At 37.6% G+C, this 21,309-nt stretch overlaps 3 protein-coding genes, 1 long non-coding RNA gene and 1 other non-coding gene across 5 annotated transcripts; 3 read left to right on the forward strand and 2 right to left on the reverse strand.

Moving 5' to 3' along the window:
• Window positions 1-5,582: 5,582 nt before the first annotated feature.
• LOC130994228 (uncharacterized) lies at window positions 5,583-7,935 on the forward strand. Its single transcript, XM_057919266.1, has 4 exons — window positions 5,583-6,167; window positions 7,002-7,210; window positions 7,280-7,819; window positions 7,912-7,935. The coding sequence occupies exons 1-4, from the start codon at window positions 6,113-6,115 to the stop codon at window positions 7,933-7,935; spliced, it is 828 nt and encodes a 275-aa protein (XP_057775249.1). The 5' UTR covers window positions 5,583-6,112.
• Window positions 7,936-8,084: 149 nt separating this feature from the next.
• LOC130992967 (uncharacterized) lies at window positions 8,085-8,920 on the forward strand. The gene is made up of 3 exons (XM_057917683.1): window positions 8,085-8,227; window positions 8,308-8,532; window positions 8,616-8,920. The coding sequence occupies exons 1-3, from the start codon at window positions 8,123-8,125 to the stop codon at window positions 8,781-8,783; spliced, it is 498 nt and encodes a 165-aa protein (XP_057773666.1). The 5' UTR covers window positions 8,085-8,122; the 3' UTR covers window positions 8,784-8,920.
• Window positions 8,921-16,851: 7,931 nt separating this feature from the next.
• Window positions 16,852-18,832, reverse strand: LOC130992970 (uncharacterized). Its single transcript, XR_009091527.1, has 2 exons — window positions 17,165-18,832; window positions 16,852-17,074 (listed from the first exon to the last, which is right to left on the reverse strand). It is a non-coding gene; the product is annotated as an uncharacterized LOC130992970 (long non-coding RNA).
• Window positions 18,833-18,885: 53 nt separating this feature from the next.
• Window positions 18,886-18,956, forward strand: TRNAG-CCC (transfer RNA glycine (anticodon CCC)). The gene has a single exon. It is a non-coding gene; the product is annotated as a tRNA-Gly (tRNA).
• A 1,424-nt stretch (window positions 18,957-20,380) lies between these two features.
• On the reverse strand, window positions 20,381-21,235 carry LOC130994229 (uncharacterized). The gene has a single exon (XM_057919267.1). The coding sequence runs from the start codon at window positions 21,233-21,235 to the stop codon at window positions 20,381-20,383; it is 855 nt and encodes a 284-aa protein (XP_057775250.1).
• Between the last annotated feature and the right edge of the window lie 74 nt (window positions 21,236-21,309).

Raw genomic sequence — 21,309 nt, forward strand, 5'->3', positions numbered from 1 at the left:
TTCTTAGTAAGAAACTTATAATTATAACTTAAGAATGTTAATTTGATTAGTGATTCACTCATCAATCATCACTAATCTAAGATATATTCATAGTAAGAATTCAAGATTGTTACTAGATTGATAAAAAGAAAAAAAAAATTAAATTAAATTAAATTAAAATAATAAATAAATATTTTTCCGACATAAAAATAAGGACGGAAACGAGCCAAATCCGTAATTAACAACATTTTTTGGATATCATCTCGACATATTCTAAGGTTATGAATATATATATGATATTGTATATTGAAGTAGACTTTAAATGAATTAATAAGTACTAGATATATCAATAATACGAGTGTTCTGTACTGGTGACCACTCGAAAATAACTTCAAGGTTAAGCGTGCTTGGCTCAGAGTACAAGTAAGATGGGTGACCGAGTGGGAAGTTCGTCTAAGATTTGCAATACTGTATAAATACGAAAATAAATTGTGGACATACAATAAAATAAATAAATAAATTAATTAATTAAATAAATAAATTAAAAAAATTAAAAAATATTACCGACGGTAAAAAGCCGCCGGTAACCCTCCGGCAGTCCGGCGAGCGTGCGGCCGCCGTCAGGTGGACTTTACCGGCGGCATCGGCGCCGCCACTAATCACCGGCGGCAACAGCTGCCGTTATTTACCGGCGGCAGCCATATGCCGCCGGAATGGAGATCACCGACGATAAAATTACCGGCGGCCTCTCGCCGCCGGTAATTTTATCGCCGGCGGCCGTCCTATATTTAGCGGTGGGAAAAAGCCGCCGGTAATCACGATTTTTTTTGTAGTGTCAATCGAAAATTAATGATAACCTCTATACCTATCTTCCTCTTTCTCTCTCTAGAAAAGGGAGCAGAATAAAATTAAAAACAAAAACTAAAAAGGAATAAGATGGCTTGAGCGTCCGATTTTGCGCAGTTGCAATGTTTTTTCCGCTGAACATACAGAAGGATTGAAGAGAAGAGTGAAACCGGAAGCCACGGTGAGGAGAGAGAAGATAAAAAATAGAGAAAATTATAATAAAAGTCTGACGTGGAGGGAGCGTTCACAAGAATCGCGTAAACTTATCGCTCAACATATTATATATATATATATATATATATATATATATATATATATATATATATATATATATATATAAGGGTTCAACAGAGAATGTTAAATATTTAGAGAATAGAAGAAATTTTGAAACAAAAACGAACAGATCTATAATTTTGATGAACAAATCAATATACAGCATGAACAATAATTTGCCCCGGGTTCGAATCCTGCTGGTGGCTAGTTTTTCTCTATTTTTACTAAATACGTCTGTTCATTACTTATGTTGATCTGTTCGTAAAATATATAGATTTGTTCATGATGAATAAAAAGATAATTCTCTGTTCAACTCAACCTTATATATATATATATTTATATATATATAGGGTCGCATTCAATGGAGACCATTTCTTATATAGAGAATGAAGACCAAATCAAGGCCATTCATCTCAATCCAATCAATGATCCAGATTATTTCCTGATTTGATTTTTCATGTAATTAATTAATGGTTAATTACATTTATTTAATCCAAAAAGGGCAAAAACGTCCACTCAAATCCACGAATTATGGCATCTGGTTGAACAAATCCCGAAAATTACTCTTTTCCAATTCTGGGACCTGATCCGTCAATGAACATAATAGATGAACATTAGTATGTCCATTGTTTTCCTACGAACATTTCGATGAACATTAGTATGTTCATTGGTTTTTCTATGAACATATCGACGAATATCAGTATGTTCATTGGTTTTTCTATGAACATATCGACGAACATCAGTATGTTCATTGGTTTTCTACGAACATATTAACGAACATCAGTATGTTCATTGATATTTTCTGCGAACACTTCATTGACGATATGCAGATCTGCAAATCCGGCTACGGCGCGGCGCGACGGTCGCCACCACAAGCGTTCTATCATCGTCGTCTTCATCGGCTTCACCCTGACGACGCCGGGGCAGCACAGCCTCGAGAATCCCTCTGCCTGCGACGCCGGTGGAGCAGCAGGAGGAGGAAGAAGAGATGGAGGCGATAGGGGAGGGAGGCGGTGGAAGGGAGAATGGAGGGGATGGCGGCGGAGCAGAAGCGGCGACGGCGGGGAGGAAGGCGGCGGAGGAGCAGCAGGAGAGATGGAGGCGATTGGGAAGGTGGCGGGGAGGGAGGCGGCGGAGCAGTAGGAGAGATGGGGAGGCGGCGGAGCAGCAGAGATGGAGGCGGCGGGGGAGGGGGGGAGAGTGATTGAGAGAGAGAGATAGAGAGATAGCGTGAATGAGAGAAAGTGAGTGAGATTAGGGTTAAATAGAAAATGACATGCTTAACCTTTTGATTATAAAATAAATAAAAATTAATAAAATTAATCAATTAAATTACCACCATTAGATTAAGTTAGATCAAGGAACCAGATTTGGTCTTCATTCTCTATATAGGGGAGTGGTCTCCATTGAACTCTCCCCTATATATATATAGGCTAAGGTTCAATGAAGAAGGCCTAAATGTAAGAAAGAAGAGAGAAGTAATCTCATCTGTTGATCTTATCTAATCTAACGGACATGATTTATTCACGTCATGTTCAACGGATTTTTTCGTTGAACATATGGGGGGTCGAAACCCAGAACCCCCAAAAATATTGTATATATTCACGAATGTTCAACGAAAAAATCCGTTGAACATGGCGTGAATAAATCATGTCCGTTAGATTAGATAAGATCAATGGATGAGATTACTTCTCTCTTCTTTCTTACATTTACATCTTTTTCATTGAACCTAACCCTATATATATATATATATAGGGTGCGGTTATAGTGAGAACCACAATTATCGTGAGAACATAAGAACCAATAAAATTACTGCATCTCCTATACAAATTAATGCATCCGCTATTAAATTTAATGCATCCGAAAAAAATAATTTTTTTGCTCCCTTCAGGATTCGAACCCAGCACCTGCATCCATCCACCAAGATGATGCATCCACCGTAGATCTTGATGATCGAATGGCTTAAAATGGTTCTCCGTTCTTATTTTATTAGTGGTTCTTATTTGAACCTCTCCCTATATATATATATATATATATATATATATATATATATATATAGGGCGGTTATTCAATAAACCACCCTTATTTTAAGAATTACGAATCAGCAAAAATGCATGAATTTTATGTATAACACGCATGAATAAACTGTATAAAGGCATGAATTGCGAAAAATAATTTTTTGCTACCTTTGGGATTCGAACTCAGGACCATGAATTTATCCAACAAGGTGATGAATCAACCATAGATCTTGATGATCTAAGGGCTGAAAATGGTTCCTAATTTATATTTTAAGAAGCGTTCTTATTTTAGCCTTCCCCTATATATATATATATATATATATATATATATATATATGGAAGGGCTAAAATAAGAGTATTTTTTAAAATATAAAATAAGAATCATTTTCAGCCCTTAGTTCATCAAGATCTACGGTTGATTCGTAATCCTGTTGGATGAATTTATGGTCCTGACTCCTGAGTTCGAATCCTAAAGGTAGCAAAAAATTATTTTTCACAATTCATACATTTATACAGAGAATTCATACATGTTTTACATAAAATTCATACATTAAAAATTGCTCTTATTTCTTATTTTAAGATGTGCTCTTGCGGTAGCCCACCCCTATATATATATATATATATATATATATACTGATGAACAATGCAGTATATACTGATGAATAACAAAATTTAAAATATTCTGCTCCTTCCAGGATTCGAACCCTGCGAAAAAAAATCACCCTCCAGATACAATATCAGCCATATGATTGATAAAATAAACACACCAGATCGTGCCCTAGATCTCACTAAAATTAGGGGGTCTCATTGGAGCGGCCCCCTATATATATCTATTTTAGTGGCAAAATTATTTTATAGGTTGCAAAATGCAATGCATTTGTGTGTGTGTGTATATATATACATATATATATGGGGTTAATGGCGGCTAAATTACTTAACTATACCCAAATTCTGGTTTGGGTACTATACTTCAATGTCTGTAATACAAAATAACAAACTTACAATTTAATCTGATTTAGCTATTCCGTTCAAATTCCGGCAAGGGCAAAATAGAAATTCTGCATACGTGTCTACATTTAAGCAAGCTGGCGGCCAGATGGCGTATAGGTGGCGTCCAACTGTGCGGAAGTTGAAACGACGTCGTTTCTACAGAAGAAAAGGCGCGCCAAACCCTCCCTTGTCTTCGTCTCTTCGTTTCCAGCTTTTCACTTCCACTTTTTCATTTCCACCTTTTCATTTGTCTTAATCTTTAGATTCCCAGATTACTGACAAAGCCCGTTCTTCAATTTCATAGCAAAATTAAAGGTTTCGCAGCTGTTTGATTTGTTTATTGCCATTTCGAAGCACAAGTCAGTAAACTTGTGACCAAGTGGTCCCAAGGTGTAAAAAATGGTGAAAAGGTACTCCTTGTTTGATTCTTTAAAACTTTTGTGGTATGCTTTGTCGCTTATTTGCAATACAAGTTGTATTATTTAGAATGAGTTGTCGCATTCTTGAATACAATATTTGTGGTATGCTTTGTCAGTGTTGTCGCCTTCGAATTAATATTGTAGCTAGGGTTTACTGTTCATGTTATTGGACTTTTGTATGATTTCCTTTGAAAGTGCATGTCCGTAATTTTTTTTTTCTGTGTGAATCGCGTGCAGTTCTGAATTTGGTTTGCACATATGCCATGGTGGTCGCTTCATAAACAAAGAAGCCAAGCAACACTATATGGGAGGGGAGTTTCTGACCAAAATAGGCTTAGACCCTAATCGTTTTGGTTATTTTGATCTCGTTGAGTATGTGAAAGAAATAGGGTATGTGTCGTGGGAAAACCTTTATTATCGAATCCCTACCACTCAAAGACATATAGTAATCGTAGATGATAGTTGTGTCATGAATATGTTAACAGCAATGGGTAAGAATTTGATAATTACAGTCTGTGTTGAGGGTGGGGTTAAAGCTACAAAAGTTACAGATGACAAACAACAACCAAAGGAAATGGGGATTGTTAAGGGTAATGATGTTGAGGCTACTGATTGTGATGTTGAGGGGAACTTGGGCGATGCTGAGGGTAGTGAGAGTGACTGTGATGGTGAGCCAAGTGATGGTGATGGTGAGGGTAGTCAGACTGAGGGTTATGGCAGTGAGGGGCAATGTGGGGTTGAGGGTCAATCTGAGGGTTTGCAAGACAAGGGTAGGAATGACATAGATGAGGAATCTAATATTCCTCGAGATGTGGATGACTGGGGACATTTAGACAATGCAACATTCTCTGAAATTGAAGATGTAATCAACATGGATTGGGGTGACAGTAGTGAGGAAGAATACCAACCTAGTGAAAGTGATTTGTTAGAAGTTAGTCCTGCTGATTTAGACTACATTTCTGATGAAGAAAATATTGAATTAAGGAAGAAATTAAAAAAAGTTGATAGTGTTTTTAATTTCCTGAATGAGAATGACGGGTTTGAAGCCGATGTAGAGCACACCTATGCGTCTGATTATGAAAATGAAACCCATGAATTTGTGTCTGAGGAGAGTGATTCTGATTTTGAACCACGATTGAGAAAAAAAAGACTCGTGTATGATCCGAAGTGTGACCATAGAAAACTTGAAATTGTCATAGGAATGCACTTTCAGGATGGTTTTCAGTGTAGAGAGGCTTTAACCACTTGGGCAATTGAAAATGGTAGGTACATTCGGTTTAGGGTTGTTTCTAAGAAGAAACTTTTAGCAAAGTGTACTCCTCCTTGCCCTTGGAAAGTGTTTGCAAGTGCTCTGCAGGGTAATGGTAACTTCTTTATAAAAAGTTATGCGGGTGACCATAACTGTACTAAGGCAATGAGTAATAAATTGTTAAGCTCACAGTGGGTTGCAAAACGTTACCTCAATGTCTATAGAGTTAGGTACAATTTAGGGGTGAAAGATCTTGGGGCAGATATTCTAGAAGGGTTGATGGTGAGGGGCACTATGAGCTTCTTCTTGAAGCAGATAGTGTATTCAAAGCACTATATATGGGTTTGAGTGCCTTGAGAAAAGGATTCAAGAAGAGTTGCCGGCCTGTCATAGGTAGGGGTGGAAAATCGGGTTGCGGGTATCGGGTATACCCTCACCCGTCCCGATACCCGCGCGGGTATCGGGTACCCGATACCCGCAAAATTCGGGTGGAGGGTCGGGTGCGGGTATCGCATCCTCAAAAATCGCGGGTAGAGGGTACCCGCGGGTATACCCGCGGGTACCCGCATACCCGCAATAAATATTTAAAAAATAAAATTAAATAATTTTATTTAATAATATTAGGAATTAAACCAATTAACCAAAAGTAAATATTAGGAATTAAACCAATAAATATTAGAAATTAAACCAATAATATTAGGAATTAAACCAATAAATATTAGGAATTTTATTTAATAATATTAGGAATTAAACCAATTAGGAATTAAACCAATAAATATTAGGAATTAAACCAATTTTATTTAATAATATTAGGAATTAAACCAATTAACCAAAATTTAAAAATTAAATTAAATAATTTTATTTAATAATATTAGGAATTTTATTCGTCACAGATTTTATGGATAATCGATGAAATAGAAAAGATATTTTCAATTTTTTTGTGAAATGCGGGACAAAATACCCTCTCGCGGGACGAAATACCCTCTCGCGGGACGAAATACCCTCCAGCGGGACCAAAAACCCGCAAAATTACAATTAAAAAAAAAATTGCGGGACTGTGAGGGTACCCTCATACCCGCAGCGGGTATCCGCTGCGGGTATTCGGGTACCCGCATCGGGAAAGAGGGTCGGGTGAGGGTGCCGTTTTCGGCAGTTTTCGTCCCGCGGGTACCCGCATTTTGCGGGTAGGGTACCCGCGGGTACCCGATTTTCCACCCCTAGTCATAGGCATAGATGGATGTTTTTTGAAAACATACCTCGGCAGTCATCTCCTTTGTGCAACAGGCAAGGATGGAAACAATGGTATGTTTCCAATTGCCTGGGCCGTAGTTGAGGCTGAGAATGAAGTTTGCTGGACTTGGTTTTTGAAGTGTCTTCTTGAGGATTTAGATATTGGAGATGGCAGTGGGTGGACCTTCATTAGTGATCAACAGAAGGTATTGATTCCCTTTTAATTTTAATTTTTGTTGCGAATAACCGATTAAAATTCTTGTCATTGTATGTAGGGATTGGCAAACGCCGTTGCTGCTTTGGCTCTAAAAGCTGAGCACAGGAACTGCGCCCGACATGTATACATGAATTGGAAGAAGGAACACAAGGGCCAGACACTGAAGAATCTGTTCTTCAGGGCTGTGTATGCAACGCATGAAGCGGAGTTCAAAGTAGCAGTTCTTGAGTTGAAGCAAGAGAGTGCCACGGCGCATGAAGATTTCATATCAAGGGACATCAAGAAATTCTGTAAGGCATTCATATCCAGTCAACCTAAAAGTGATAGTTTCGATAACAACATAAGTGAATGTTTCAATGGGTACATATTAAATGCTAGGGGGAAGCATGTAATTCATATGTTAGAGAAAATCCGTTCATCTTTGATGGTTAGACAGGTTCAAAAATTCAAAGCCATGTCATCTGTTACCAATAAACTTACTCCGAATGTGTCAAAACTATTGGAGAGAAATGTGATGGCTAGTGCATACTGCATGGCACTTCCAGCCATGCATGATACTTTCCAAGTCCATTATGAACGTGACACCTTTGTTGTGCATGTGAAAACAAGCATATATGGGAAAAACACGTGTTCATGCCGAGAGTGGGATATAAGTGGTATCCCTTGCAAGCATGCTTGCGCTGCCATCAGATACATGGACCGTCATCCCGCTGATTTTGTTTCTAATTACTTCACTGTGGCAACCTATCTTTCGGGGTATGAATTTGGTATTAAACTCATTGTTGGGAACAAGATGTGGCCTGAAGTCGAGGGAGCTGTTGTTAAACCACCACCAAAAACAAGAATGCCTGGACGTCCCAAGAAGAAAAGGGTTCGGGCACCTCAAGAGAATGATGGAAGGATGACCAAACATGGACTAGCAATCAAGTGTAGCAACCGCAAGCAGACAGGGCATAACAAAAGGAAATGTACTGCTGCAGCCATCGAAAACCCCAACCCTAACAAGGTACACCTTTCTATACTATGTTAAATTTGTACAACTTTGCTAAATTCGATTGACACTTCATTTGTTTCCATATCCAACAGCGGAAGAGAGGAAGGCCTTCCAAAGATGGTGCACCTCAAAAAGGAAGCAAAGAAAAGCAAGGAAACAACCCAAGTGAAGGTACTTCCACAAGTAAGCAGACTGCAATTGACCCACAATCTCAGACGAAAATAAAAAGTGGATCAACTCAATACAAGGGTAGAGGGGCAGCTCTTAAAGGGATTGGTGTTTACGTCAACGAGGCCACTGGAAATACCTTCTACCATGTAAGTTGTAGTATATATTTTTGCTTTATGAAAGTTTGATTCTTGGGTTAAATCTAATCTATATAGACTGCAACTGTTTCCAGGGTTCGAGCTCATCAAAGAAAGTGATGTTGTTTCAAAAGTACAAGAAACCAAGAATTTCCAAGAACAAAGAAAGTGGGAATACCTCGACTGCCCAGAATAGTGTTGTCACTGGAGTTGCAACAACACAAGAAAGTAGGAATGAAGAAGCCTCAACCCAAGAACTGTGAATGAAAATGCAACTTTTTGTATATTTTGCAAACTCAAGGAAATGGTGAACATGTTGAACCTTTGTTATTGTGAACCAGAATTAGCTTTAAATAGCTAAGTGTGGAACCTTTTTTTTGTAACTTAACTTGTTCATCTCCAGAATTAGCTTTAAATAGCTAACTGTTGTCCTTTCATCTTTGCAGTATTTTAGATTTCCTGTTATACTTATGCTTTAAAATTTATCATTGCTTCTAAGATATGCAACAAAGATATAAAGCACACAGAAGATGAAGTCTATTAGCAATCAAAAGGACGACATTTTTAGCCTTCTAACATACAACAAAATGTTTAATAATCATAGGCCATACTAGAATTCACAAAAGGAAGACAATTCTAAGTTTTCAATGGCCTACATAATACTACAACTACCCCCAACCTACATCACTTCATCTTCAACAGAAAAGCAATAACCACAGCAACAAAGCAGAGAAACCATTTGCATGTGCGAAGCTTCACATCTTGAGCACCTACGATAGCTTCAAGTTCCTCGTTTTTGGCCTTCGCTAATTGAAGCTCCACAATGGCTGACTGGATTTCATCTTGGCGAACCACCAACCTATCCCGGTTGAATGTGCCCATAGTTGTCGCCTGAGCCACCTGCTCCTCTGCCATGTTCAGTTGAAGCTTCAACTTTTCGATGCATCCTTTGTAGTGCTCGTTCAACTCCGGATCCACCCACTCCCACAAACCACAATCATCATTTGATTAAAAACCAACAAAAAACACAATTGTTGTACAAAATAGTTGAGATAAATGGACAGGAACACAAAATTGAAATTGTGCTAACCCCTCGAAAGCTACAACAGTAGAAACGACGGTAGGGATTCAAAGGAGTGTTTGAGGTCCTCAAAGAAGCTACACCATGTTTACACAGGACAGGACGCCCTAGCCAACGATATGCTTTTGCATTCAAGGTTCCACCACATGAGCTGGCACTCGACATTGAGTAGCCGAACTCGCTATTCCACGATTTCATAGACAGATGAGAGATGAGAGTGTTTCGCAAATTAGGGTTCCCCTCGCTTAAAATAACAAGAACAATTTGGGTTTCTCAAATTCCTTCAAAACGATGACGTTTCATACTTATTGAAACGACTGTGTTTCATTTAACCGCCGACGAGTCCACATCGGATTTTCCGTCATCCACGTATTCACTTAGGTTCCGGATAAATGAACGGAATAGCTAAATCAGATTAAATTGTAAGTTTGGTATTTTGTATTACAGACATTAAAGTATAGTACCCAAACCAGAATTTGGGTATAGTTAAGTAATTTAGCCGCCATTAACCCTATATATATAGGATGTGGTTCTAGAGAGAACTACAGAACCATAAAATCTAATGCATCCACTGTAAAAATTAATGCATTCGCTGTTAAAATTAATCCACTAAAAAAAGTAAAAAAATTACTTCCTTCAGGATTCGAACCCAGGATCTGCATTCATCCAACAAGATGATGTATTCACCGTAGATCTTGATGATCGAATGACTGAAAATGGTTCTGCGTTCTTCTTTTATTTAGTAGTTCTTTCTTGAACCTCTCCCTATATATATATATATATATATATATATATATATATATATATATAAAACTATCCACTTTCATATTGTAAAGATAAAAATTGTCCACTAAGATAAAAATAATAAAAACTGTCAACTTTTTGATTGAAAAGATAGAAATATCCCTTACTTTAAAATTTTAAAAAATGGCCACTCATTTCTCTCCTCACCTTCACGTCACTCTCTCTTTCTCTCTTTCTCTCTCTCCCTTCCTCTCCTTCTCGTTCTCGCCGTCGCTCCACAGTTGCCACCCACCACCACCGCTACGCTGCTGTTCTGAGACGGAGGGAGCCACGCACGCGGCAGCATTGCTCCGCCACTGCTGACTCGCCGGGGAAGAAGACGCGCTTTTGGCTCGGCACCTTTGACTCCGCCGCGCCACATCCCCCGGTCTAACGCTCCGCCTTCCCCGGTCCGATGCGCCGCCTCCCTGGTTCGACGCTCCTTCAAAAGCCTCCCCCTTCGTTCGCCTACATCAGCGCCTCCTCTATACACCTGAATTCGAGTCCGCCCCATCCCTGAATTCCAATTCGCCGCGCCGCCTCCTCCCTATCTGCCTCGCCTCCATACATCTTCTCTCGGTCTGCCTCCGTTCGCCTGCATAATCGGAGCAGGACGTCATCTTCTACGCAGATCTAGGGTTGAGCTTGAAGTGGAGGCGCGGCTTGTGGTCGTGCCACCGCCGGGGTTCAGAGGTGAGGGGGAGTGACGGTCATCACACAGATCTAGTCATATTGCTTCTATAGTTTTGTGCATGTTCCAATTAATTGAAACTCTTGATTTATTTGTTTATTGTCAATGTTCAAATATGTTGTTTGAATGTCGTTTGCTATTTGTGTGAATTTGATTCTCGTTGATACATTTGGATCACGGACGGCTAGGAGTGAATTTTTCTGATATGATAGTGTATTCATTTTTTTATACTATATAATTAGTCATTGTAAGATTAAACAAAGAGAGATTTGGATTTCATTCGAGTTAGAATATGATGAACTTAATGTTTACGAAGAGCACCAATTATTTTTTTAATGTTCTTGAATTCACAACAAGATTTATAAATTCACAACTTAATGTTCTTGAATTCACAATCAGATATATGAATTCACAACTTAATATTTTTAAAATTCACAACTAGATTTATGAATTCATAACCAGCTCGATGAATTCACAACTTAATATTCTTGAATTCACAGCTAGCTCGATGAATTCACAACTTAATATTCTTGAATTCACAATCAAATTTATGAATTCACAACTAAAACTCGAATTCACAATCAAAATAAATTCTAGTTTTAGTCGTGAATTCAAACTTTAAAAATTCAAATTCACAACTACTTGAATTCACAACCAAAATAAATTCTTGTTGTGAATTAAATTCTGGTTGTGAATTCGACTGATTGTGAATTCACAACCAAAAATTTTTGATTGTGAATTAAATTTTGGTTGTAAATTCGACTGGTTGTGAATTCACAATTAAAAAATTCTGGTTGTGAATTAAATTTTGGTTGTGAATTCGACTGGTTGTGAATTCACAACCAAAAAATTATGGCTATGAATTAAATTTTGGTTGTAAATTCACAACCAAAAAATTCTTGTTGTGAATTCGACTGTGTAGGATTTATGGTTTAGGTTAGATTTTAGGGTTTAGGGTTTAGAGTGGATTTAGGATTTATGGTTTAGGTTTTAGGGTTTAGGGTTTAGAGTGGGTTTAGGGTTTAGGGTTTAGGGTTTAGAGTGGATTTAGGGTTTAGGATTTAGAGTAGGCTTAGGCTTGTTCACAATCAAAAAATTCTTGTTGTGAATTCGACTGTTTAAGGTTTAGGGTTTAGAGTGGGTTTTGGATTTAGGGTTTAGGTTTTAGGGTTTAGGGTATAGAGTGGGTTTACGGTTTAGGGTTTAGGTTTTAGGGTTTAGGGTTTAGAGTGGATTTAGGGTTTAGGATTTAGAGTGGGCTTAGGCTTGTGAATTCACAATCAAAAAATTCTTGTTGTGAGTTCGACTGTTTAAGGTTCGGAGTTTAGGGTTTAGGGTTTAGGGTTTAGAGTTTACGGTTGTGAATTAAATTTTCATTGTGAATTCGACTGGTTTTGAATTCACAACACAAAAATTCTTATTATGAATTAAATTTAGGTTGTGAATTCACAACCAAAAAAATTTGGTTGTGAATTAAATTTTGATTATGAATTCGACTGGTTGTGAATTCACAAACAAAAAATTCTTGTTGTGAATTCGATTGGTTGTGAATTGCGGGATTTTTCTAAATGGGTGATGTAAAGTGGACATTTTTTTAATTTTGAATGTGAAGGGTATTTTGGTAACAGTGGACATTTTTTAAGTTTTTTTATTTTAGTGGATATTTTTTATTTTTACAATATGAAAGTGGATATTTTACAAATCCACTATATATATATATATATAGCGGCAAGAAATATCTTTTAGGTTGAAAAATGCAATGCATTTTTGGGTGAAATGATATCCATTTTTTTGTGTTTGTATCAAAATGAGTATGAAATAAAAAATTTGTACCAAAATGAAAACAAACTTTTTTTCTTTTAAATATTGTATTTATCACTTTTTTTTATCCTTATAAATGTCTCCACAACTGTTGCCTTCTAGATGATCTCGAACAAATTGAAATATTATTTTTATTTATTATAGGGTTAATGCCCTGAAAAATCATGAACTTTGGACCTATTTTCAAATTTTCCATGAACTTTTTTTGTATCAAATTTTCCATAAACTTAAGGGGTTGAACAATTTTTCCATGTTTTTTTGCTCCGGTGAAGCTCTGAGCTGACGTGTCGCTTACGTGGTAATACCAAGCTGACCTGTCGCCTACGTGGTAATATCGAGCTGATATGGCACGTAGTGGGGGGTCGGCAGAGCAGAGTCGGCAGAGCAGAGTCGTAGAGTCGGGGCAGAGCTGAGTCGGACAGAGGCAACTCTGCAGAGCTGAGTCGGACAGAGTTGGCAGAGCTGCCTCTGGCAGCTCTGCACTCTGGCAAGGCTTAGTCAGCTCTGGAACTCTTCGTCATCTTCAATTTTAGGCTCGCATCAATCCAGTCTCCTCCACCACCATTAACGGCAGTGCAGCCATCTGCCCGCCCCTCCGCTGCCTTCCCCCACCACCACACCAGATCTGCCCCTCCAGCGAAAATCTGCACTCGTTTGCTTCGTTTGGACTCTGGCGAGTTTGCTTCATTTAGAGAGAGAGAGAGAGAGAGAGAGAGAGGGGTTTGGATTCAAAACGATGTCGTTTTACTCCTAACTAAACGACGTCGTTTTGATTCACCGCCGGTGACGCCATGTCACTTTTCAGGTCACTTAAAAATGCCATATCAGCATTCAATTTGGCGATTTTTGAAAATCATGGAAAAATTGTTCGAGTGTTTTAAGTTCATGGAAAATTTAATAAAAAAAATAGTTCATGAAAAGTTTGGGAATCGCACAAAAGTTCATGGTTTGTCACGGCATTAACCCTTTATTATATACACAAGAAAATACATTTAGGACTTTTTATGTATTCAAAAAGTGAAGGTGTAGGTAAGAGGTGTTGCAGAAGGGATACGAGTGGTGATGCGGCGAATAGTGGTGCCACCGGGCCGAAAACCGCTGGTTCCTGGCCCGAACCGGCGATTTCGGGCCGACAAGAGCATGAACCTAAACTGGCCCGCCTTATTGTTCAAGGGCCGATTTTCGGACTTGAACCACCGATTTAGGGCCGGGCCGAAAACCGACGGTTTACAAGCTTTTCCTTTTTTTAAAAAAAATTATTCTTTTTTACTCCCTCCGTCCGCCAAGATTATGGCAATTTGCTTGGGCACGGGATTTAATAAAATTGGTGATGATTTTGATGTAGTGGAGAAAGGGTCCCACCACTTTATGAGATGAGTGGTTGAGATTGAATTTTGAGTGGTTTTTTTGTAAATAAAGAGTGTTAGTAAGGATAAAATATTAAAGAGGATGGTGGGACCATTGCCATAAAAGGAAAGTGACATAATCTTGGCGGACGCCCGATATAATAATTGTGACATAATCTTGGCGGACGGAGGGAGTATGAAATTAAATGATTTGTGATTAAATTTCAAATTTTTACTTAACTTAAAAATCGTAAATAATATAATACTCACTCCGTCTCACTCCAATAGCCTCACTTCTTTTGGGCACGGAGATTAAGAAAACTTACTTTTTAGTAGGAAAATGATAGTAAAATGGTGTGGTCCACACCAATTAAGTACAATTTTTTTAACCCAAAAAGAAAAATGAGCTTATTGGAGTGAGACATTCCAAAAAGGAAAATGAGCCTACTGGAGTGGGACGCAAGAAGTAACTTACAAACAAGTCAAATGACAATCAAAATAATTCTTATATAGTTATATTATATGTATGGAAATTTGGAATTGTGGAAATTTATAATAAGTTATAAACATAAAAAAGCATGTAATATTTTTTATGTCATCTTTTTAAATTAAATGACTTGTGTTGAAAATTTATAAACATGACAATTAATATATTTTTTGAAATAATATTTTTTATGTCATCTTTTTATGTCATCTTAAATAATACTTGTGACTTGTGTCATGTTAGTTAAATAATTTTTTTATGTCATAATTTTAAATTTATAACAAGTTATAAACTTGACAATCAAAAAATATTTTTAAATTAAATGACTTGTGATGAAAATTTATAAACATGACATTTAATATATTTTTTGAAATAATATTTTTATGTCATCTTAAATAATACTTGTGACTTGTGTCATGTTAAATAATATTTTTTATGTCATATTTTTAAATTTATAACAAGTTATAAACTTGACAATCAAAAAATATTTTTAAATTAAATAACTTGTGTTGAAAATTGAAATACAATAAAAAAAAAAATTATAACACATTGACAAAGGTCGAACCGGCGGTCCGAACCGACGGGCCAAGGGTCGAAGTTTCGTGAACCTAAACCGGCCCTTCATGTTTGGCGGTTCGGCCCTGAACCGGCCCGGTGGTCAACGGTCTGGGCCGAAACCATTGACCACCGGGCCGGTTTAAGGTCGAACCGCCGGTTCTGGTTGGCCCATGGCAACCCTAGCGACGACTTACATGGTCTGTAGGTGGCGGTGGAGTGGGAGCATCAAATCAATTGGATGAAGATTGAAGAGGAATGATATTGATTGAGCGCCCATTTTGTGCATTAATTTAAAAGTAATTTTTAATTATTGTAATTTTCAAATTTTAAACTCAATGAAATTTTTGTTTTTAAAATTCAACGTTTATTTGATTTAAAATTCGATTTTTTAAAAAATGAGATGAAAAATATATAGAACTCCTCTATAAAGCCTCAGGTCATTGTCAAGAGGGTGGGTGTTGTGAATGCTCTAAACTGTATATATTGTTAAAATTGGATACTATCGTTGTTTGCTAACTATATTATAATAATAATGATAATTATTGGTTTTAAAAAATAATGATAATTATTGTTATTATTAATTTTATACTTACTCCGTCCACCAATCAACTACCCATTTGAATTTTATTTATTTCTAGTTTATTTATTTTCTGAATTTTCAACTTATTTATTTATTTTTCAAACTTTAAGTTTATTTATTTTCTACAAAAATTATTTTCCAGTTTTTAATTTATTTATTTTTGAATTTTCAGTTTATTTATTTATTTATTTTCGAATTTTCAGTTTATTTATTTTTCAGTTTTCAGTTTAGTTAATTAAAGAGTAAAAAAAGAAAGAAAGAAATAGTTTATAAAAAAAAGGACACTTTAATAAGTCAAGGCATTAAAATAATGTCAAATAACTAATGAAATATTAGTAAAAGTAATCAAAATATATTAACACTACCCTTTTAGTCTTTTACACCATTTTTACACCATCTTTTTCAGCTTTCTTAGTTTCCGTGCCGACCATCAAATGGGTAGTTGATTGGTGGACGGAGGGAGTAGATATTTTTATTTTAAAATCAGACATATTTATAAGGTTAAAAAGAGATAAATTCCATATTTGAAATATTATGAAAATTTAGTACCTATTGTGATGAACAATTTTGTTAAGTACCCTATTGAAAAAAATTCTCCCCAGTAATCCATGGATATATATGCGTTCAAAGAAAGAAACGTGGGCAGAACCTCAACCTTGGCAGAAAGAATACCTACAAAACATTTTAAAATGGCCAAAAAAACCGTCGTATAGAAAAACCAAAATGGGCAAAAGATTTGGAAGCCGGCCTCAAGAATTGGTATATACTATTTTGTGCAAGACAAAAGCAAAAGATTTTCAAAGAAAAAGCAAACGACACATAAAAAGAGTTGAAGCAAAGCCCCTCAGTTGTCCCTTCATCTCTACATTACCACTAACATGGTAGAGCAGTTCAGCAATTGGAACGATATACAAGTCTAGACATCATCATCGGAGCCTTCAACAACGACGACAAAAACAACAGAGCAAGGAGCAATGTGGAATGAAATGAACAGAATGCAAAAACAGGGATACTGCTGAATGGCGAGAGCGAGAGTGATTCACAATTTTCTAGCATTTGAATACAGGTTCCATAATTAAGCATGAAATGTGCTAACTAAGTTTAACATTAACCAACACAGACCACGTTGCTCAGCATTAATGGTGGTTGCCTTAAAAGATGCAGTGGTGATAGATGAACCAATCCCCTTATTTAGTTGGCCAGGTGTGAACTGCGTAAGAAAATTGTTTTGGTCAAGGAATATATACATACTAATAAATAGAGGCGATCCCAAAACGAAAAAGGGGAGGAGGCAGCATACCAGGAAAGCAGGCTTATTCGACACATTGCGAAATTCCCCTCTTGAAAGCAGGAAACAAGGACCCTAATTCACTGCACAAAAGTGAGGCATCTAACAGTCTTTGGACTTTCAACACAATAAAAACCATTTTTCAAGACAGTCTTAGTAAATTCCCACCACAATAACAACTCCTTACAGGTAAAGTTTACTTTGAAAGAGGAAAAACAAGAAGATATATCAATGGGGGAGTCAGTTCGATACAGGCAAAGGAACAGCCGAATCTACGTTCCAAGATGCGAGGCTCTCAAGGAGCAAAGGGCGAGGCTGTACATTATACGCCAGTGCCTCTACATGCTAATCTGTTGGAGAGAAAATGACGACTAGGCATGCAGGATCCAAGCAAGCAGCTTCTAAGGTTAGATCACAAAAGGGATTATGTAAGATTAGAGGTAAACATCTCTTGATTATAGTATAAAAGAAGAAGTTAATGCAATCGTTTTAGTTTAGCAAAGCATTTAACTATTGTACAGCTGCGAGAAGGGCATCAAATCACTACAATTGTGTCTCTAAATCATGAAAGAAGCTATTGTTATAGTGATTATTAATTAAGAGATCGCAATCGGTTTACTCTCCTAAACAGCATATATGGTTGAGTAACTCAAGCAAAGCAATCCAATCCATTCCATTCCATCCCTGTTTCTCAACACGGAGCAAATGATATCAGAATCACAAAGCCAAATTTGCCTAGATAGTTACCCTCTTCTGCACAAAAACAATAGTTCAATTGCTGAATACTATTCATAGTTATTATTCCAAACAAAGAGAAGGCGAACATATGCTGCAACGAATCTTTGGCTGTCTCAGTCAGCATGCAAGACTTTGCCCACAATCTCTGCATTTACAGGAAAAAATAACTTACAAACTGGAGTTTTATTCAAACTTATCAGCATTTTACATATGAGCATATATCAAAGACCTCTCACTATTATACGAACACATTCAACTGGGAAACATCATCTACATACCAATTCTGCAGCAAACAGCACTTAAGAAAAGATCACAACTACTAATCTTGCACAAAAAAGGACATCAACCAAATAAGAAACTAATTTCCATTAACACTGCTAGTCAATTCCCAAAGCAGCCATCTAATCTCTAATTCGTTTCAATTCATTTCCTGCACCACACAGTGCTGTAATTATCTTACATTAGTAAGATTGAACTTTTCATTTCTCGAAAAAACCCCTAAAACTACATGGATTAATTACGCTAGAGATTCCCACAATAATAGATCCAAATGGGTTGTAGCAATTGCTTCGTGATGCTTACAGAAAACGGGACTTGAAAATCAAACACGAGCAGCAGACAAAATATGCATAAAAAAAAACGAAAAGAAATTGCAGCCTCTTAATATTTTATTTCAATCCAAAGATTCGCAACGATTCAGGCAAGAAAATGAATAAGCAGAGTCAAGCTTTCTCAAAATGAAATAGGTTCGTAGAGATTAATCGAATTAACTGGTAATTGTGGCAGCTAATGATACAAACAAAGAAAAGGTTCTGAACAACTGAAGAAGCTCAGTTCAAAACAAAGATAAACAAAGATAAATAAAGAAACCAGAACCCTCAAACAGTCGCTTTCACAGTGGGCGGCTATCAGAAATCAACGGCACAGACAAATAAAACCTAAGCTTACATTATACTAAATTGTTTATTTTAAAAACTTTGCAACGTTTATAACCAGCGCATCTGGTGTAGTGGTATCATAGTACCCTCCCACGGTACTGACCGGGGTTCGATTCCCCGGATGCGCACTTATTTTTTGGATACGATAGTTCTTGTTTTCTTTGAAAATTTGTTGTGAATTTATTAAAATTATTTTTATTAGATTGCTTCAATTTCTTATTATATTAAATCTTTCGTTTTTTTTACTATGAATTAGTTCGGGATGAATTAGTTTTAAATTATTTGGCTTGCCTTGGAAAAGATTGTATCTTTTCTTATTTGAATGTATATTATGAATTAGTTTGTGATATATGTTAAATTTATGAGTTAGTTTGTGAATTATTGAAAACATGTATATATTCAATTAATATATATTATGTTCAACTGCATCCAATCAATACGTATATATTTTGAATGCTTTTTATTCTGTTCTTGACGTTGGTGTGGTGTTTTAAATTGTTGCAAACTAATAGATTATGTGATTGTTTTGCACATATTTATTCATTTATTTAATTTCGTCATATATACGCTGGTATATTGGGGATATATAGCTTTGGAAATTAATGAAAGATGAATCAAAATGGTTATTATTAAAATGCGATTTTATAGAAGGGAAAAAAACAAAAAACAAAAAACAAAACAGGAAACCCTTGAAAACACAGTAAAGCAGACTAAGGGTCGAGCCTCATTAAAACCTTTCTACAGCAAACCCCATGGGCAAAACCGTAAGAAGGGAAAATAGTACTCGTCAAGGAAAAGGCAAAGACAAGAGAGCGGGAGGGAAGGTTTCAGGAACTCCGGCCTTACCATCGTCCCCAAACCAACCCGGCTCAAGCAAACAAAAAAGAAAAAACCAAACTGAAGCGGACAGAAGGCCGGTGAGACGCCGTCGCCAACTGGCTTCAGAAGGTAACAAAACCAATGAGCAAAGGGCCGGTGAGACGCCGTCGCCCTATGCCCCACAAAATAAAAACAAATCAAAAGCGCAAAGGGCCGGTGAGACGTCGTCGCCCAATGCCCCACTAAACAAGAAAAAATGGGAAGATTATGGCCGGTTAGGCTCCGTCGCCATAATAAATCCCACGAACTCCGAACTGAGTCAATCCAGTATAGGCCGGTAAGACGAGTCGACCAATCACAGAAACCATCATCAAATCTGCAAAGACGAATCCTTTTGTGAGTAAAATAGCTCAACCGCAGAAGCCGAGAACCGCAGAGGCTCCAGCCAAACACCGAAGACGCGTGCTCCAGCTCCAAAAACTCGAAGATCAGCAGCTTCCAGGACAGCAGCCACCTGCCCCTTCTTTCACACCCAATCTGTCGCCACACCCAACTCCAACCTTGTCCCACGAAAATCGCCTTCTCCCGCTGCAGCTGAAGGCAGCAGCTCTTGGTACAGTCGACACTTACCGTCGCTCGCTTTAGCCTCCCCAAACAAGAAAAGATCCTCAAATCCGAGAGCACCCACCAACAATTTGTCAAAAGCACCGACATCAGCTCCCCAAAGAACAAATTAAAATTTGCATCTAACATGGCTATGCACAGACAAGTCACGCACCACAGCGTCACAGATCAAATCCACCCCAAAAGGCCACCATCCCTCCGGGGTATGAGGACTAGCCATAATATCCGCCGGGACATTCCCTTCTCTGAAAATGTGAGAAATCCTATAGTCTATTCTCTCTAAAAGCAAAAGAGCTTGATTCCAAATCGCCTTGAATCTCCAGGGAACACGAGTGGATTTAGTAGAAAGGATATGAACCACATACGAAGAATCGGCTTCAAACCAAAGCTTGTTCCAACCCCAACGATGGGCTAACTGAATCGCCGAGATAACCCTAAGAAGCTCGGCTTCAAAGGCGAAGCCCAGCCCTCCCTCAACATGAAAACACCCTCTGACGAAGCCCCGCCAATCTCGAAAAACCCCACCAGCATAAATACGACCCGGAGCTTCCATCGCCGATCCATCACTGTTCGCTTTCAACCATAAGTAAGCAGGAGGCGACCAATAGACCGAGGTCATCTCCGGCGGGGGGCGAACTCTCGGCCGAACACCCATCTGCCAAATAACTAGATAATCCTTCCATTTATTGTCCATGTGCCCCATTTTTGGAAACGAATTGTCTACTTCAATAAAAGTAGCTTTAAGGAAAACCAGGATCTCTTGATGAATAAAAGTTTTGTCATCAAAATGACACTTATTTCTTGCTGTCCAAAGAGCCCAGATTAAAGAAATAACTCCCAACTTCCAGAACTTTTTGATTTGTGAGCTCAGCTGTAACGTCCATGCAAACACTAACAGCTCATGAATACCGTAGCAAGACAATCCCTCATCCAAACCAAACCAATTCAACAACGCGCACCACATTGGGCGAACTTTTGTGCAAGACCAAAGAATATGGTCCAAATATTCAGCATCTCCAAAGCAAAACGAACAGTAGT

The sequence above is a fragment of the Salvia miltiorrhiza genome, chromosome 7, assembly GCF_028751815.1.
Source record: "Salvia miltiorrhiza cultivar Shanhuang (shh) chromosome 7, IMPLAD_Smil_shh, whole genome shotgun sequence".
NCBI classification, from domain to species: Eukaryota; Viridiplantae; Streptophyta; class Magnoliopsida; order Lamiales; family Lamiaceae; genus Salvia; species Salvia miltiorrhiza.

Bases quoted from the DNA above. Each gene is read 5' to 3' on its own strand.
- LOC130994229 (XM_057919267.1), bottom strand. From the start codon at position 21,235: ATGTGGTGCGCGTTGTTGAATTGGTTTGGTTTGGATGAGGGATTGTCT.
- LOC130992967 (XM_057917683.1), top strand. From the start codon at position 8,123: ATGACCAAACATGGACTAGCAATCAAGTGTAGCAACCGCAAGCAGACA. The intron at 8,228-8,307 runs GTACACCTTTCT...CATATCCAACAG, and splicing joins AAAACCCCAACCCTAACAAG to CGGAAGAGAGGAAGGCCTTC. The intron at 8,533-8,615 runs GTAAGTTGTAGT...AACTGTTTCCAG, and splicing joins CTGGAAATACCTTCTACCAT to GGTTCGAGCTCATCAAAGAA.
- LOC130994228 (XM_057919266.1), top strand. From the start codon at position 6,113: ATGGGTTTGAGTGCCTTGAGAAAAGGATTCAAGAAGAGTTGCCGGCCT. The intron at 7,211-7,279 runs GTATTGATTCCC...CATTGTATGTAG, and splicing joins TCATTAGTGATCAACAGAAG to GGATTGGCAAACGCCGTTGC. The intron at 7,820-7,911 runs GTGAAAACAAGC...CGCTGCCATCAG, and splicing joins GTGACACCTTTGTTGTGCAT to ATACATGGACCGTCATCCCG.